The 16,608-nt window shown below is 42.6% G+C and overlaps 1 protein-coding gene across 4 annotated transcripts in view; it reads right to left on the bottom strand.

The window, feature by feature from the left end:
* The window catches only part of gigyf2 (GRB10 interacting GYF protein 2), a 261,643-nt gene that overhangs the window by 45,080 nt on the left and 199,955 nt on the right, over nt 1-16,608 (bottom strand). For all 4 annotated transcript variants that reach the window (XM_072474612.1, XM_072474615.1, XM_072474614.1 and 1 more), the window contains 3 exons: nt 12,280-12,546; nt 2,293-2,415; nt 541-720 (listed from right to left, as the gene is read on the bottom strand). In XM_072474612.1, coding sequence (XP_072330713.1) covers nt 541-720; nt 2,293-2,415; nt 12,280-12,546 — 570 coding nt within the window. The remainder of the gene's footprint in view (nt 1-540; nt 721-2,292; nt 2,416-12,279; nt 12,547-16,608) is intronic.

The following is a 16,608-nucleotide window of genomic DNA, read 5'->3' as shown; positions in this document are numbered from 1 at the left end:
TATATTGAATGTAACCTAATGTGCTCCTATTTTTGAAGGTTTGAAGTCTTTTGGATGTTTAAAGGAACAGTTTGAAGGATTATTTAGTGTTGCAGTCTTTTGAGGTTATCTTTGAAGTAATGGGTGTTAAGATATTCAATGTTTGTTTTTAAAAGGTTAACTTGAGCTCATAGAATAAACATTGTTTTGTTTTAAAAACTACTTGTCCATTTCTGCTGTATCACACCTGGAGAGTGCCGTGTGCTTCTCACACCACAATCTATTAAAAGTTGTGGGTCGGTTGAACTCCGTGAAATACTTTGGAGTTCTGTAAACCCCCATAACAATTTCCAGTGAAGAAAGGAGGCCAATATTTTCAAACATCTTTATCTTATTTTTTGATGTATTCAATCCTCCAACCTTAGGTTGTGATTTAGCAAAGATGAAAATCTTGGGATCTTATTCTAATTAGACATTCAGTTAAGTTTTTTTAAAGTTAGCTTGCAATAGCTAACATTCAAAAGATGCTCAACAAAACAATTAGGTGTTTAGAATACTTACTGCTCTTGTCTGTGTCTTGTTCTCCTGTTGTTTCTGCATTTGCCTGAATTCTTCTTGCTGGATCTCCAAAAGTGATTTGGTTGTGACTGAAGGTTTCGGAATATTACCCCACCCCGTCAGTTTCTGCTGCTGGTTTTGTTGTTGTAAGACTTTCATCAATTCTTGCTGCTGCTGCCGATGCTAAGTGGCAAAAAAAAAGTAACTAAAAATTGGCTAAATATTTACAAGAGTAGAAAACACTGGTTCAGCCTCAACTGTTATATCCAGTTCTGGGTGCCACACATTAGGAACTATGTGAAGGGATGAGAGATTGCACAAAAAATTCAGAACAGTCCCAGGGATGAGGAATTTTAATGGTTTACAAATAGGTTTGATAAATTGGGATGGCTTTCCTTGGGAAAGAGATGGTTGGGAGGAGATTTGATAGAGGTATTCAAAATCATGCAAGGTCCAGAGAGGGTAGACAGAAAAAAAAATATTCTCACCAGTGGAATAATCTAGAACAACAGGGCACAGATTAATGGGCAAAATAATAGCAACATGAAGAAAAACGTTTTCACACAGCTAATGGTTACGGCCTGAAATATACTACTTGGGAGTGTGGTGAAGGCAGTTGAAACAAGAAATTCAAGGAGGAATTTGATTGTTATCTGAAAAAGGAGGAATGCGCAGGGCTACAGAGTAGGCACCTGTGGCCAACTGGTGCAGACATAACAGGCCAAATGTTCTCCTTCTGTGCTGTAACAATTCTGTGATTTTGTGAAGGACAAAGACAAATTTGTGTTCACCTGGAAGGAGATAGGAATGTTGACAAATGAATTATGTTTCTACCGGGTAACCTATGTTTGCATCACACACTCCAAAATCAATCACATTGTAGATGTATGAAAAGTTATCTACAGATTGCTCTGTCATATTTTAATTTTGACAAAATGAGAAATAATGCAGTAAATTCACAGTCCAGCAGTGACTGTTTCACTCCTACATTTACCCCCACTGTCACTGAAAGCCTTAAGCACCCTTTTGTGTTCAGTGCACGGTAACTGAGTGTTGAACAAGTTAACATTTATAGAGAGTGGAGAATAACAGGTTAGTGTGGGGGAAATTAAAAGTTGACAAAAGTTTGGATGAAGCCTTTATTTGCAGTGGTGGTAAGGTAGAAACAGAAGCAGAAAGTGTTATGGTGGTGGAAGTAAATGGCTTTGTGATGAATAGGATGTTGAATTTGAAGCTCAACAATATGTTGAATCGGTTGCCAACGTTTCTCATAGCCTAGTTTAGTCTGCAAAAGCAGCTGGTTGGTGAAAAGGAGGAAGGGTTGGTGTTTGAATGGGGGTTGAAATCAGTCACAATAGAGCAGAGTTTATGGCGGAGGCCAAAAGGATGGCATCTGTCTTCCTAATATTCAGCTGAAGGAAATTCTCTCTCATCAGGTGCTAAACAGGCAGTCTGAAGGCACAGAGATAAATAACCACGCGATCAAAGGACCAACAGATACAGAACTGCAAATTCCTCCATTGCTCAGTGGACATTTAAAAAACAAACTGCCAGCCATAGAAATAAAAATATTCTTTGCAACTTTTGAGATAGTAAAGAGATATGTTTGCTTTTCAGATATAGGTAAACAATATTTAACAGTAGCTGATGAGTCAAAGTACACAGGAAAATAGGTGTTGAATCTCTCAAAATCTGTTAGTGGCTTAAAGGTTTAGATCAAAGCTTCAATATTCACCTTTAAATATACTGCATTACCTCTTCCCGTAGCTGCCGTTCTCTTTCTTCCTCCAATTTCTGTATTTCAGCTAGTGATAGCGTACCTTGGGTTTGTGATGAAACTGAAGATGACTGCTGGCCCCATGTTGATGAAGAAGGAAGCTGAGGAAAATTAGGACTAAATTTAGATTAAACTACAAATGAATAAAAGTTACAGGCCAACAGATTCAGTAGCTTTGGTTCCAGAGTAGTCAAGCTAACTCATCATTTTACCCATTAAAATGCAACTATTAAGTGTCCTCTACATTAAAAGGAATAATTAGATTAAACAGAGTCAAGAGGGCAAATAAATTATAGCCTTAGACAACACTAGTAATTCCTATCAGTTGACAGAGGGGGCTAAAGTGGAGAAAATGGAAAAAATTCTGAAATATCAAATAATCAGTCAGGTTATCATAAGCACAATATTCAACAAACGTAATTTCATTATTCTGCAAACGTCATTTCATTATTCAAATCACACTGTACAGAAGACTGCTGTAAAATCCTAAATACTACACTCTTCACTATCTGAGAAACATTGAGATAATGGAAGACCAAAGAGATGACCTGAATTCCCTGATCACATCTCAGCTGGTCTGTTCTCACTGGCAAGAAAGGCTGCCATTTAAGGAGGTAACATACAGATTACACTGCATCTGCCAGATTCTGACAGCCCTATGCTATTATAATACCTGGGGAGGCGGGGAAGAAGAGACCCACTCCATTAAGTTAGATAATTAGGGTTGCACTATAGCATTGTTACTACACAATTTTGATATTTAATTTACTGGAGGATTAAAAATTAAATAATTAATTCGGCGACATACACTCCAAGTAATGTGGTTAACTTGGTTTGAGATGTCCAAGTCTGGAAGAGACAACACAAAGTTTGGATACGGATATAAAATCTAAAATGAAACAGTTACATGTCTAATTTATCTAAGTTGTCTTATTCAATCTAGGACAAAGATGAGCCTAGTTTATTAAAGAATTATACTGTGTCTGCTTTCATGAGTGGACAGTACAGGTTATGGACTGTCAAAATAATAGTCTGGGAAATATGGTTTTTATATTGCATGGAGTTAGAAGCACTATATACATTTCCAAACAGATCTGTCTCATTAACAGCGCCAAAGGACAGATTACATCAGGCCAAATTTGAAAGGACAAAGAAACTACTAGTGGCAATCTGTGAAGTAAATATGGGGAGAATGGGTGTTTTACAGCAACGAACAACATTGTGGCAAGAATATTCGATATGAAGCAATCGTTTTGAAAGATACTACATTGGTCAGATAAGATTAGATGTTTTTCTTTTTGGTTCTAACAAGGTAAATGCAGGAGAATCCAACCAACACTTGAAAGATGCGCCCCCCACCCCCAAACCTATCCCTTGTGGCATAGAAAATGGACCAAAATTACAGTACATTTAAATGTAATACTAAGTTTCACAAGAAATTTCTTACTAGTCTTTTAAATCATTTCTCTAACAGAGGGTTAAAGGTTCAGGTATTTCCTGACAAAAGAGAGCTGATATATCATTTGCCTTATCAAAATGAAACTAGATAATTGATAATACCGAACAAACTACATACTTAAAACAGCAACGTTGCTTTCAGCTAACACTAATTCAACTGGACGATCAACACATTTTGTTACGGTCATTAATAGCTGCTCATTTTCAAAATTAACTGAGACCACATTTCCTTAGTAAAATGTGCTAACACTTTCCATGCAATATATTCTGAAGCATTAGATACAGGGTATAGTTGCATCTTCATCAGGTTAAGAGAGGAGATGGGTAAGTGTAGGGGTTTTGGTAGAGATAGCTCAGAAGAAAGAGTCAATGACAAAGTTTTTGAGGGATGTTCATAACGGTTGTGAAAGGAACATAGAACATAGAAAATACAGCACAGAACAGGCCCTTCGGCCCACGATGTTGTGCCGAACCTTTGTCCTAGATTAATCATAGATTATCATTGAATTTACAGTGCAGAAGGAGGCCATTCGGCCCTTTGAGTCTGCACCAGCTCTTGGAAAGAGCACCCTACCCAAACTCAACACCTCCACCCAACACCAAGGGCAATTTGGACATTAAGGGCAATTTATCATTGGCCAATTCACCTAACCCGCACATCTTTGGACTGTGGGAGGAAACCGGAGCACCCGGAGGAAACCCACGCAGACACGGGGAGGACGTGCAGACTCCGCACAGACAATGACCCAAGCTGGAATCGAACCTGGGACCATGGATCTGTGAAGCAATTGTGCTATCCACAATGCTACCGTGCTGCCCTTAAGAACAAATAAATCTACACTATATCACTTTCCCGTAATCCATGTACCTATCCAACAGCTGCTTGAAGGTCCCTAATGTTTCCGACTCAACTACTTCCACAGGCAGTGCATTCCATGCCCCCACTACTCTCTGGGTAAAGAACCTACCTCTGATATCCCTCCTATATCTTCCACCTTTCACCTTAAATTTATGTCCCCTTGTAATGGTGTGTTCCACCTGGGGAAAAAGTCTCTGACTGTCTACTCTATCTATTCCCCTGATCATCTTATAAACCTCGATCAAGTCGCCCCTCATCCTTCTCCGCTCTAATGAGAAAAGGCCTAGCACCCTCAATCTTTCCTCGTAAGACCTACTCTCCATTCCAGGCAACATCCTGGTAAATCTTCTTTGCACCTTTTCCAGAGCTTCCACATCCTTCCTAAAATGAGGCGACCAGAACTGTACACAGTACTCCAAATGTGGCCTTACCAAAGTTTTGTACAGCTGCATCATTACCTCATGGCTCTTAAATTCAATCCCTCTGTTAATGAACGCGAGCACACCATAGGCCTTCTTCACAGCTCTATCCACTTGAGTGGCAACTTTCAAAGATGTATGAACATAGACCCCAAGGTCTCTCTGCTCCTCCACAATGTCAAGAACTCTACCGTTAACCCTGTATTCCGCATTCATATTTGTCCTTCCAAAATGGACAAACTCACACTTTTCAGGGTTAAACTCCATCTGCCACTTCTCAGCCCAGCTCTGCATCCTATCTATGTCTCTTTGCAGCCGACAACAGCCCTCCTTACTATCCACAACTCCACCAATCTTCGTATCGTCTGCAAATTTACTGACCCACCCTTCAACTCCCTCACCCAAGTCATTAATGAAAATCACAAACAGCAGAGGACCCAGAACTGATCCCTGCGGTACACCACTGGTAACTGGGATCCAGGCTGAATATTTGCCATCCACCACCACTCTCTGACTTCTATCGGTTAGCCAGTTCGTTATCCAACTGGCCAAATTTCCCACTATCCCATGCCTCCTTACTTTGTGCAGAAGCCTACCATGGGGAACTTTATCAAATGCCTTACTAAAATCCATGTACACTACACCCACTGCTTTACCTTCATCCACATGCTTGGTCACCTCCTCAAAGAATTCAATAAGATTTGTAAGGCAAGACCTACCCCTCACAAATCCGTGCTGACTATCCCTAATCAAGCAGTGTCTTTCCAGATGCTCAGAAATCCTATCCTTCAGTACCCTTTCCATTACTTTGCCTACCACCGAAGTAAGACTAACTGGCCTGTAATTCCCAGGGTTATCCCTAGTTCCTTTTTTGAACAGGGGCACGACATTCGCCACTCTCCAATCCCCTGGTACCACCCCTGTTGACAGTGAGGACGAAAAGATAATTGCCAACGGCTCTGCAATTTCATCTCTTGCTTCCCATAGAATCCTTGGATATATCCCGTCAGGCCCGGGGGACTTGTCTATCCTCAAGTTTTTCAAAATGCCCAACACATCTTCCTTCCTAACAAGTATTTCCTCGAGCTTACCAATCTGTTTCACACTGTCCTCTCCAACAATATCGCCCCTCTCATTTGTAAATACAGAAGAAAAGTACTCATTCAAGACCTCTCCTATCTCTTCAGACTCAATACACAATCTCCCGCTACTGTCCTTGATCGGACCTACCCTCGCTCTAGTCATTCTCATATTTCTCACATATGTGTAAAAGGCCTTGGGGTTTTCCTTGATCCTACCCGCCAAAGATTGTTCATGCCCTCTCTTAGCTCTCCTAATCCCTTTCTTCAGTTCCCTCCTGGCTATCTTGTATCCCTCCAATGCCCTGTCTGAACCTTGTTTCCTCAGCCTTACATAAGTCACCTTTTTCCTCTTAACAAGACATTCAACCTCTCTTGTCAACCATGGTTCCCTCACTCGACCATCTCTTCCCTGCCTGACAGGGACATACATATCAAGGACACGTAGCACCTGTTCCTTGAACAAGTTCCACATTTCACTTGTGTCCTTCCCTGCCAGCCGATGTTCCCAACTTATGCACTTCAATTCTTGTCTGACAACATCGTATTTACCCTTCCCCCAATTGTAAACCTTGCCCTGTTGCACGTACCTATCCCTCTCCATTACTAAAGTGAAAGTCACAGAATTGTGGTCACTATCTCCAAAATGCTCCCCCACTAACAAATCTATCACTTGCCCTGGTTCATTACCCAGTACTAAATCCAATATTGCCCCTCCTCTGGTTGGACAATCTACATACTGTGTTAGAAAAGCTTCCTGGACACACTGCACAAACACCACCCCATCCAAACTATTTGATGTAAAGAATGGTGACATTACCTGAGAGAGGACTATTCACAATATCAGTTAGCACAGAAGCCTGGAAAGGAATTTGGATGGTCAGCAATTTAATGGAATTGAGGTGGGTTTTCTGGCTTGGAGGCATGAGATGCACTGTTGGTCATCTTCTAGGATCCCATAGACCCTGGAACAGTTGCTGCAGATTTGAGGATAGCTAATGTAACTCCACTATTTAAAAAGGAAGGTAGAGGGAAAACAGAATTATTGACCAGTAAGCCTGACATTGGTCGTGGCAAAATTCGAGAATCCATTTTTAAAAATTTTATAGCGAAGAACTTAGAAAACAGTGGCAGGATCATACAGAGCCAGCATGGATTCATGATGGGGAAATCATGTTGACAAATCTACTAGAATTTTTTGAGGATTTAACTAGTATGGTAGTATAGTGGTTAGCACTATGGCTTCACAGTGCCAGGGTCCCAGATTCGATTCCCAGCTTGGGTCACAGTCTCAGAGTCTGCATGTCCACCCCCCCCCCCCCCCCCCCCCCCCCGCCGTCCCGTCCCCGCCGTCCCCGTGGGTTTCCTCCGGGTGCTCTGGCTTCCTCCCACAAGTCCCGAAAGATTGCTATTAGGTAATTTGGACATTCTGAATTTTCCGTGTGTACCCGAACAGGCGTTGGAATGTGGCAGCTAGGGGCTTTTCACAGTAACTTCATTGCAGTGAAGTCTACTTGTGACAATAAATATTATTATTATTAGAGTTGACAAAGGGGAGCCAGTTTGGGTAATTGGGAGCCGCTACTGTCAATTTTGGGGTAAAGGGGAGAAATGAGGAAGGCCAAAGGAGTGCAGATTGCAAGTAGTAAGTTTAGGGTTGGAGGATATCAGAGACAATGTGGAGCAAGGTTACAAAAATTTTAGAATGAGGCTGAGAATTTTATTGGGGGGGGGGGGGGGGGGGGGGACCCAGAAAAAATGCAAGTCAGCAAGGACAGGGGTGGTGGATGTGCAGGATCTGGTGCTAGATCGGGTGTTGCCAGTAGAGCTTTGGATGACCTAAAGTTTACTTAAGGTAGAGTTGAGAATGTTGGTCAGGAAAGCAGAGGTAATTGAGTCTGGAGAGACAAAGACATGAATGAGGGTTCCTGCAGTACAATGCAAGGCTGTAATGGAGACAGATGATATTATGAGGGGGTGAGCTGCGTTTGAACCAGAATTGCAAACAGTCTGGCTCAGTCTGAGACAGCTGGATATTGGCAAAAGGGTGTTAGAGGAGGGGCATCTGGTCAACCACATCAAAAATTGCATAGAGGTCAAAGAGGAAATTTACCATGGTCAAACTAAGAGGATGCAATGTTTGATTTTGCTTAGAATTATTTCAGCGTTGCTGCTAGAATAGAAAGATTGGAGACAAAGTTGCAATGAAGAAGAACATAGATATAGGAGATGACACATGTTGAAAGATTTTGGGAAGGAATGGGAAATGAAAACAGGGAGATAGCTCAGAAGAAAGAGTCAATGACAACGTTTGTGAGGGATAATCATAACGGTTTTGAAAGGAATGGTGACATTACCTAAGGAGAGAGGACTATTCACAATATTAGTTAGCACAGAAGCATAGAAGGGAATTTGGATGGTCAGCAACTTCATGGAATTGAGGTGGGTTTTCTGGCTTGGAGGCATGAGATGCACTGTGGTCATCTTCTAGGATCCCATAGACCCTGGAACAGTTGCTGCAGATTTGAGGATAGCTAATGTAACTCCACTATTTAAAAAGGAAGGTAGAGGGAAAACAGAATTATTGACCAGTAAGCAGTAATTCATTGGTAGTGGGGAAAATTTGAGAATCCATTTTTAAAGATTTTATAGCTAAGCACTTAGAAAACAGTGGCAGGATCAGACAGAGCCAGCATGGATTTATGATGGGGAAATCATGTTGACAAATCTACTGGAATTTTTTGAGGATTTAACTAGTATGGTAGTATAGTGGTTAGCACTGTGGCTTCACAGCCAGGGGTCCAGATTCAATTCCCGGCTTCGGTCACTGTCTGTGCGGCGTCTGCATATTCTCTCCGTGTCTGCTTGGGTTCCTCCGGGTGCTCCAGTTTCCTCCCACAAGTCCTGAAAGATTGCTATTAGGCCATTTGGACATTCTGAATTCTCCATGTGTACCCGAACAGGCGTCGGAATGTGGCGGCTAGGGCCTTTTCACAGTAACTTCATTGCAGTGAAGCCTACTTGTGACAATAAATATTATTATTATTATTAGAGTTGACAAAGGGGAGCCAATGGATGTGGTATATTTGGACTTCCAGAAGGGTTTTGACAAAGGCCCACATAAAGCACGTGGGATTAGAGGTAGTGTATAGAGATGCATAGAAAACTGGTTGGCAGACAGGAAACGCTAAGTAGGAATTAATGGATCTTTTTCAAATTGGCAAGCAGTGACCAGTGAGTCACCACAGGGATTGGTGATGGGACCCCAGCTATTCACAATATATATTAATGATTTACATGAGGGAACAAAATGTCATAGTTCCAAATTTGCAGATGACACCAAGTTGGGTGGGAGAGTGAGTTATGGGGAGGATGTAGAAATCCTTCAGTGTGATTGTGACAAGTTAAGTGAGTGGACAAATGAATAGCAGTTGCAGTATAATGTGAGGTTATTCACATTGGTAGCAAAAACAAGGCGGCAGACTACTATCTGAATGGCCATGAATTAGGAGAGGGGAAAATGCAACGAGACCTGGGTATCCTTGTACACCAGGCACTGAAGGTAAGCATGCAGGTACAGCAAGTGGAAAAGGAGGCAAATGGTATGCTGGCCTTCATTGTGAGAGGATTGGAGTACAGGAGCAGGGATGTCTTGCTTCAATTATACAGGGCTTCAGTGAGGCCACACCTGGAATAGTGTGTGCAGTTTTGGTCGTCTTACCTGAGGAAGGATGTTCTTGCTCTAGAGGGAGTGCAGTGAAGGTTTACCAGACCGATTTCTGGGATGGCAGGACTGATGTACGAGGATGAAGAGAGATTTAATCAGTTATGGTTGTATTCACTGGAGTTCAGAAGAAGGGGGGGGGGGGGGGGAAAGAGAGAGAGAGAGAGAAAGAGAAGGCAGGATATCATAGAAACCAATAAAATTCTAACAGGACGAAACAGGCTAGCTGCAGGAAGGATGTTCTGGGTGTGTCCAGAACCAGGGATCACAGTCTGAGGATATAGGGGAGACCATTTAGGCCAGAGATGAGGAGAAATGTCTTCACCCAGAGTGGTGAGCCTATGGAATTCGTTACCACGGACGTAGTTCAGGCCAAAACATTGTACGTTTTCAAGAAGCAGCTAGATGTAGCACTTGGAGCGACGGGGATCAAAGGATACGGAGGGAAAGTGGGATTAGGCTATTAATTGGATGATCAGCCATGATCATAATAAACGGCTGAGCATCTTCGAAGGGCCGATGTTTTTCATGTTTCAATGTTCAGCATTGAAGTAATGAGGGCTCTTTTTTCTTTCATGAGTGTCACTAGAAAGGCAAGCCTGTATTTCCCATCCCTTATTCCCCTTCAGAAGGTGGTGGTGAGCCACTCTCTTGAACTGCTGCAGCAATCTGGCTTGGGGGAGGAAGGGAGGGGTATAAATATCTGGGGATGGACAGCTAAACCGGTTGTGCACCAGATATGCTCAAGTCTGCATTCCACAGGCTGAGCAGGCATACTGGGGAAAAGACCAAATTAAAGGTTTTACTGGTGCCAAAGGCATCAAAAGGCGGAGGTGTGGGAACAGTTTTTAAAAAATGACAACTGCATACTTGACAAATGGAAGATGAAAAGCTAACCCACCAGGAGTTTGCAAGTAGAATTATAAATAACATGGATTGAGAATTTTTTTCCCCAAGAACAGACAGAAGGAAGAGAGAAGTGTCATAGATAGGGGTTAAAAGAAAATGGTTGGATATGGCTGTGCCAATGGGCAGGGCTCTGTTTGTAGAGGGGCCACGGTACGAGCAAGGTGCAACTGATACAGCAAAGATTAAGGAAAGCTGCTCATTGAAGGAAAAAGTGCCAGAGGAGCAAAGCCAGAGATACCACTCTGCATAGAGCAAGTGATGAAAAATAGAACCAAACGGGAAGTTTCAATAAGGGTTATTGTCATTCATGAGCCAAGTTTCAGTCAAAGTCATGATCCATAATTACACCATGGTAAAGTCTTTATGTAAAAGAGCATGGATAGGCTTGAGAGGATGGAGACAAATGCAGAGATGGTCAACAGCAAAAAAAATAGGCAAGCAGAACATTGAACTATAAAGCCAAACAGTGCAGTACAAAACAAAGGAGATTATAATTAACTGCATAATGCTTGGGCCAGCTTACACCTTCTGTACTTCGTCCATTTCTGGTCACAGACGTATAGATGACATCCAAGCTCTCATATCAAACCAGAAAAAAAAAGCATCAGAAGACCAAGTTAGAAAGAAAAATTTGAAAAACTGGGCTTTTCAGTATTGAAAGGTGACAGAGGAGCCATCAAAATGTATTAATCTAATTAAATAGTAGAAAAAGGGGAATCCAGAATATGATTTCAAATTAGGATTTGAAATCTGAAAGTTCTTAAAACATGTTTGATACATGGGAAACATTTTTAAGAAACAGTTAAACATTATGTTTACAGGAGTTTTGACTGTCGACTCCTTCTGGACAAATGAGCTGGAATATTAAATTCAATAAAATTAAAAAGTCTAATGATGACCATGAAAACATTATTGTCGGAAAAACCCACCTGGTTCACTAATGTCGTTGAGGGAAGGAATTCTGCCATCCTTACCTGGTCTGGCATACATTAGACTCCAAACCCACAGCAATGTAGTTGACTCTTAACAGCCTCCTCAAGGGCAATTAGGGGTGGGCAATAAATACTGGCACAGCCTGCGATGCCCATGTCCCATGAATGAATTAAAATAAAATGCTGAATGATTTTCTTCATCCATTTTTGTCTTGTGATCCTCACAACAGATCCTCATTTATTGAGACATGAAAATATTTGGACGAAGTAAAAATAGTTAGATTTGTATATGGCAAATATTCAAATTGGCTATACATTCAACTAATAATTTTCTATTATTGTAAAACTACAAGATGATTAGTTTTGCAATTACTGTCCTTTTTAGCATTATTTTCCCCCAATCAGTGTGACGCAAGTATATCTGTGAGCCTAAGCAGCATCTGTTGAAACTAGTTATTGTTGGATGTACATTATCAATGAATCTGGTGGTCACTAATTTCCATCTCGCTTTTCACATTTCTACAAACTTTTTTTATCCCTGTTCACAGAAAACCCAAACATACAATGCACCTTTCTAATTCTTACCTTCATTTGTGCTAGCTGCTGTTGTTGTTGCTGTTGTTGTAAACGTCTTAGAGCCTCCTGCTGCTGTTGTCTTTGTCTCATAGCCTCCTGCTTCTGCAGCTCTTTATGATGTTCTAAGTCTTTTCGTTTTTGTTCCTCTTCTTCTAGTCGAAGTCGATTCTCCTCCTCCATTCGTAGCCGGTTATCTTCTTCCATTCGTCGCCGGGTTTCTTCTTCCTTGATCACCCACCGCGCTGCCTCTTCATCTTTGCGCCGGCGTTCTTCTTCCTTTAAGAAAATCAGAATGCGGAAGCTGAATTATAGCTATAGAAGAATCTGTGTACATGGAAAACAGTGCAATAACAATATAGCAATAAAAGTGTTACTGCCTTGGTACACTGATTTTGCTGCATTCAAACGCAACAAACATTTTAATGTAATTATAAAAATAAACTTGAAACCGATTTCTTTTATCAAAGTTTTAATCAGTATTAGCAAAAGAAGCACCAACATTCTGTCGAATTAGGTGTCAGCCTTGGCTCAAAGTTAACACTATTTTTGAATCAGAAGTCAGAGTTAAGTTTTATTGAAGCATATAATTCAGTACACTAGTGAGGGAGTGCTCCACTGCCTGAGATACTACCTTTCAGAAAGAACTTTAAAGCTGCCCTCTCAGTTGGACATAAAGAATAATCTATGACAGTATTCAAAAAGGAGCAAGGGAGTTTTCAATGTTCTGGCCAGTATTTATCCCTTAAGTAACATTATTAAAACAGATGATCTGGTTAAATGTCTCTTTACTATGTGCAAGAATTTTGCTGTATGCATTTCCCTACATTGCAAGTATCTCCAGATCAAAAGGACTTAATTGGTTGTAAAGCGCTTTAGGACGTCCTGAAGTCTTGCAAGGCTCTATACGCATGCAAGGTTTTATTTTTATTCATTTACAGGATGTGGGTATCACTAGACTGGTTAGGCCAGTATTTATTGCCCGTGGGAAGGTGATGGTGAGCTGCCTTCTTTTTCTTTTATAAATTTAGGGTACCCAATTAATTTTTTCCAATTAAGCGGCAATTTAGTGTGTCCAATCCACCTACCCTGCACATCTTTTTGGGTTGTGGGGGCGAAACCCACGCAAACACTGGGAAAATATGCAAACTCCACACGGACAGTGATCCAGAGCCAGGAACGAACCTGGGACCTCAGCGCCGTGATGCAGCAGTGGTAACCACTGCACCGTGTTGACAGTAAGCTGCCTTCTTGAACCGCTGCAATCCGAGGTGGGCACGCCCAGTGTTTTAGGGAGGGAGTTGAAGGATTTTGACCCAGCAACAGTGAAATAATGGCGAAATATTTCCAAGTTGGGATGATGAGTGACTTTGAGGGCAATTTTCAGTCCTTTCCTTTAATGTGATATTATCTAGGAATAATGTTAATTATTCAAAAGTTAATGATTTAATATACAATAATTTAACAAATATTTGTTCTATTATGACAAGAGTAGTTAAATGATTCAAAAAGATATCTGTAACTCAATTTCAGAGCTCTGCCAACTGCAAAATTAGCTGAGTTTTTTGTTTACACCAAACTTCTCATGACACATTCAAACTATTCTAAATACATGGGGCTGGATTCTCCGTTCATGTGTCTACGTGCTGACGCCAACGGAGGATCGGTGGTGTTCCATGCCGGAAACATCGGCGCCACACCCGCACCGATTCCGCTACCGGTGAGGAACATTGCACCGGGTGAAACACCCGCGGAACATGCAAAAAACTTTGGGAGGACCGCCAGGTCCACACCCGTCCATTGTAGCCACCTAAAATGGCTGATTCCCAATTAATTTGGCCAAAACCTGATATAAAATGGCTAACCGAAAAGGCTGATGGGAAAAGCAGCCAACAGGGCACAAATGGACAGCTGCAGACAGAATAGCGTATTCGGCTCTGGGGAAGTTGGCCCAGATCGATACCTGCGACCATTGGCAGCACATCAACAAAGACGTCTGCAGTTTAATCGGCTATCCCCGGGAACAATTGCAACATATTAGCAATTGAATGCCGGGCCAGACCTTTCGGCGCCAGCAGTGGCCGAGACAAAGACAGGTGAACGACCACACCCTGATCAAGGAATCGCCCCATTGTTGGAGCATATCGAACCCAGTGATTGGGAACAAGTCCAATCACTTGGGACTCAGGGTCAAGGTCCACCCCGAGAGGCGGGAAGCCCCTGGGCCCTATAAAATGAGGGGCCAAGTTCAGATCGACCGCTCTCTCCCTTCTTCTCCTGCTCGCAACCTTCGCAAGAACATCGATCAGAAGCCGTATGTTTGACTCCAGCGATCGCTACCCGGTAGAGACTCCTAGCCATCGACCCATATCAGCCTTTTGAATCCCGCAGGCCAGACCCAATTAGATAAACGATTTGTTTCCCTGACCTGGTGGGCCATTCCCAAAAGTTAAGTATTGGCCAGTAGTGGTAGGTAGTGATATAGAAAGTAGGATTACTGTGTAAGTATTCATTGTTGTACATAATAAATGACCGTTGATTTCAATCTTACTAAGCGGTGTGCTGACATATTAATCATAACTCGAGCTTGAACCACGTGGCGGTATCAGAAAGATACCTGGCGACTCGTGAGCAAAGGTGAAATAATCAGAGCTAATAAAGCTAAGGCTAATAAGAGCAACATAATTGGCGACTCTGGTGGGACCCGATCTAGAAGTGGAAAACCACTCCGGGAGAACCCCAGAAATTTGTATAGAATCCAATTGGAAACAAAAAAAAACAAACCCAAATGTGTTCAAGCGGTTCTGGTCAATAATTCACAATTCGGAAGTGTGTGTATGCATGCGTAACTAACAAGGTTATAAGGTAAAACTGATAGATAGATTTTGTTGCGTCAAAACTGTCGGAAGTCGGTATTTTCGGAAATTAGCGCAAGCCGTACCCGCATCTACGACACCACCTTAGCCCCCTGTTCCAAATTCGAACAAAGCAAGCAGATAAGAGAGATGGCCATGCAGGCAATGCCACGCCTCATGAACCCCGAAGATTTTGCGGTCGCACCGATCAGCAGCATTAAAGTGGGACAGTGTCCCATTTGGGAAGTGGAAAGTCGGAAATTTCTACAGGGCAAAGGATGGCCCATGTGGAGCGGTTTCTGTAATAATGACTCGGATCCCGGAAGTATAGGGCATACTTGGTGGGAGAACATGAGTGAAATCCATAAGAAGAGCTTAGCAAAAGCGCGCAAGCCGATGGCAATCGTGTCCTGTATGGCACAATTGCGAGGCACAGAGGAGGTCGTCAGGACGCTCCGGAAAGAAATAGAAGGCATACATCGTATGAGTAAAATCGATGTGTGCGAGATGGAGAAAGAGAACCTGGAATTGAAAAGGCAGTTTGAAGCCAAGGACGAAGAGGTGGCTGACGCCAAACGGGGTCACCAGTCTTGTCTGGCGCATTTAAGCAGTTTTCAATCCCAGTATGAGAAGGCTTATCAGGACATGCAGCGTGCAGTCCTGGTTAAGAAAGAGACAGAGAAGCAGGTGGAGACGCTACAGAAGCAATGTAGTGATCTCAAGGCAGCCAAGGTACCCCGGAACTCCCCATGAGTGTGAAATCATCTCGCCCCACCATAATACAGGCCCCTTTATCGCGAAAACACCCCCCAGAAAACTAGCCACTCCATCTCAGAGCCCCCCTCACCCGGACACGCGTGATCCCATTAGGATCTATGTGGATGGATCGTTCACAGTCTTGGATGGGCAACGCATAACAGGTTGTGGGATTTATGTGGAGGACGCGCAGGGACGCGCCCTCGAGGAAATCGCTTTAAAATTACCCGGACACTTAGGCGCGCAGGCAGCAGAGCTTGCGGCCATCGCGTACATAGTAGACCACCCAGATTCCTTCCCCAGCCCAGCAGACATATACTCAGACAGCTTATATGTCTGCAACAGCCTTACAGAATTTCTGCCCTGTGGGAAACAAGAGGATTTGTTTCCGCGGATGGGAAACCCCTCCCCTCAGCCACATTACTCCGCCATATTTTGCAAAAAGCCAAGGACAGGACTTTTGGCATTATAAAAGTCCGCAGCCACCATCGTTCCTCCCCCCTTGGAAATGTAAAAGCCGACGCACTGGCTAAGGCAGGATCCAGGCATGGGTATTTTTGGAAGCCCCCCGAAAGCGCCCCAGTGAGTGCAGTTCAGGTCACGCAGACTAGGATCCAAGATCTAGTAGAGGCTCAGAAGCAGGATAGCGCTCTCACTGAGATCGTGAAGAGGAAGTTTTCAGCCCCATACGAGAGGTACAGAAATACGATAACCACACATGACGGTGTGG

This window comes from Scyliorhinus torazame, chromosome 14, assembly GCF_047496885.1.
Source record: "Scyliorhinus torazame isolate Kashiwa2021f chromosome 14, sScyTor2.1, whole genome shotgun sequence".
Classification (NCBI taxonomy): Eukaryota; Metazoa; Chordata; class Chondrichthyes; order Carcharhiniformes; family Scyliorhinidae; genus Scyliorhinus; species Scyliorhinus torazame.
The sequence above is the reverse complement of the archived record's forward strand: the minus strand, read 5'-3'. Positions and strand labels throughout refer to the sequence as shown.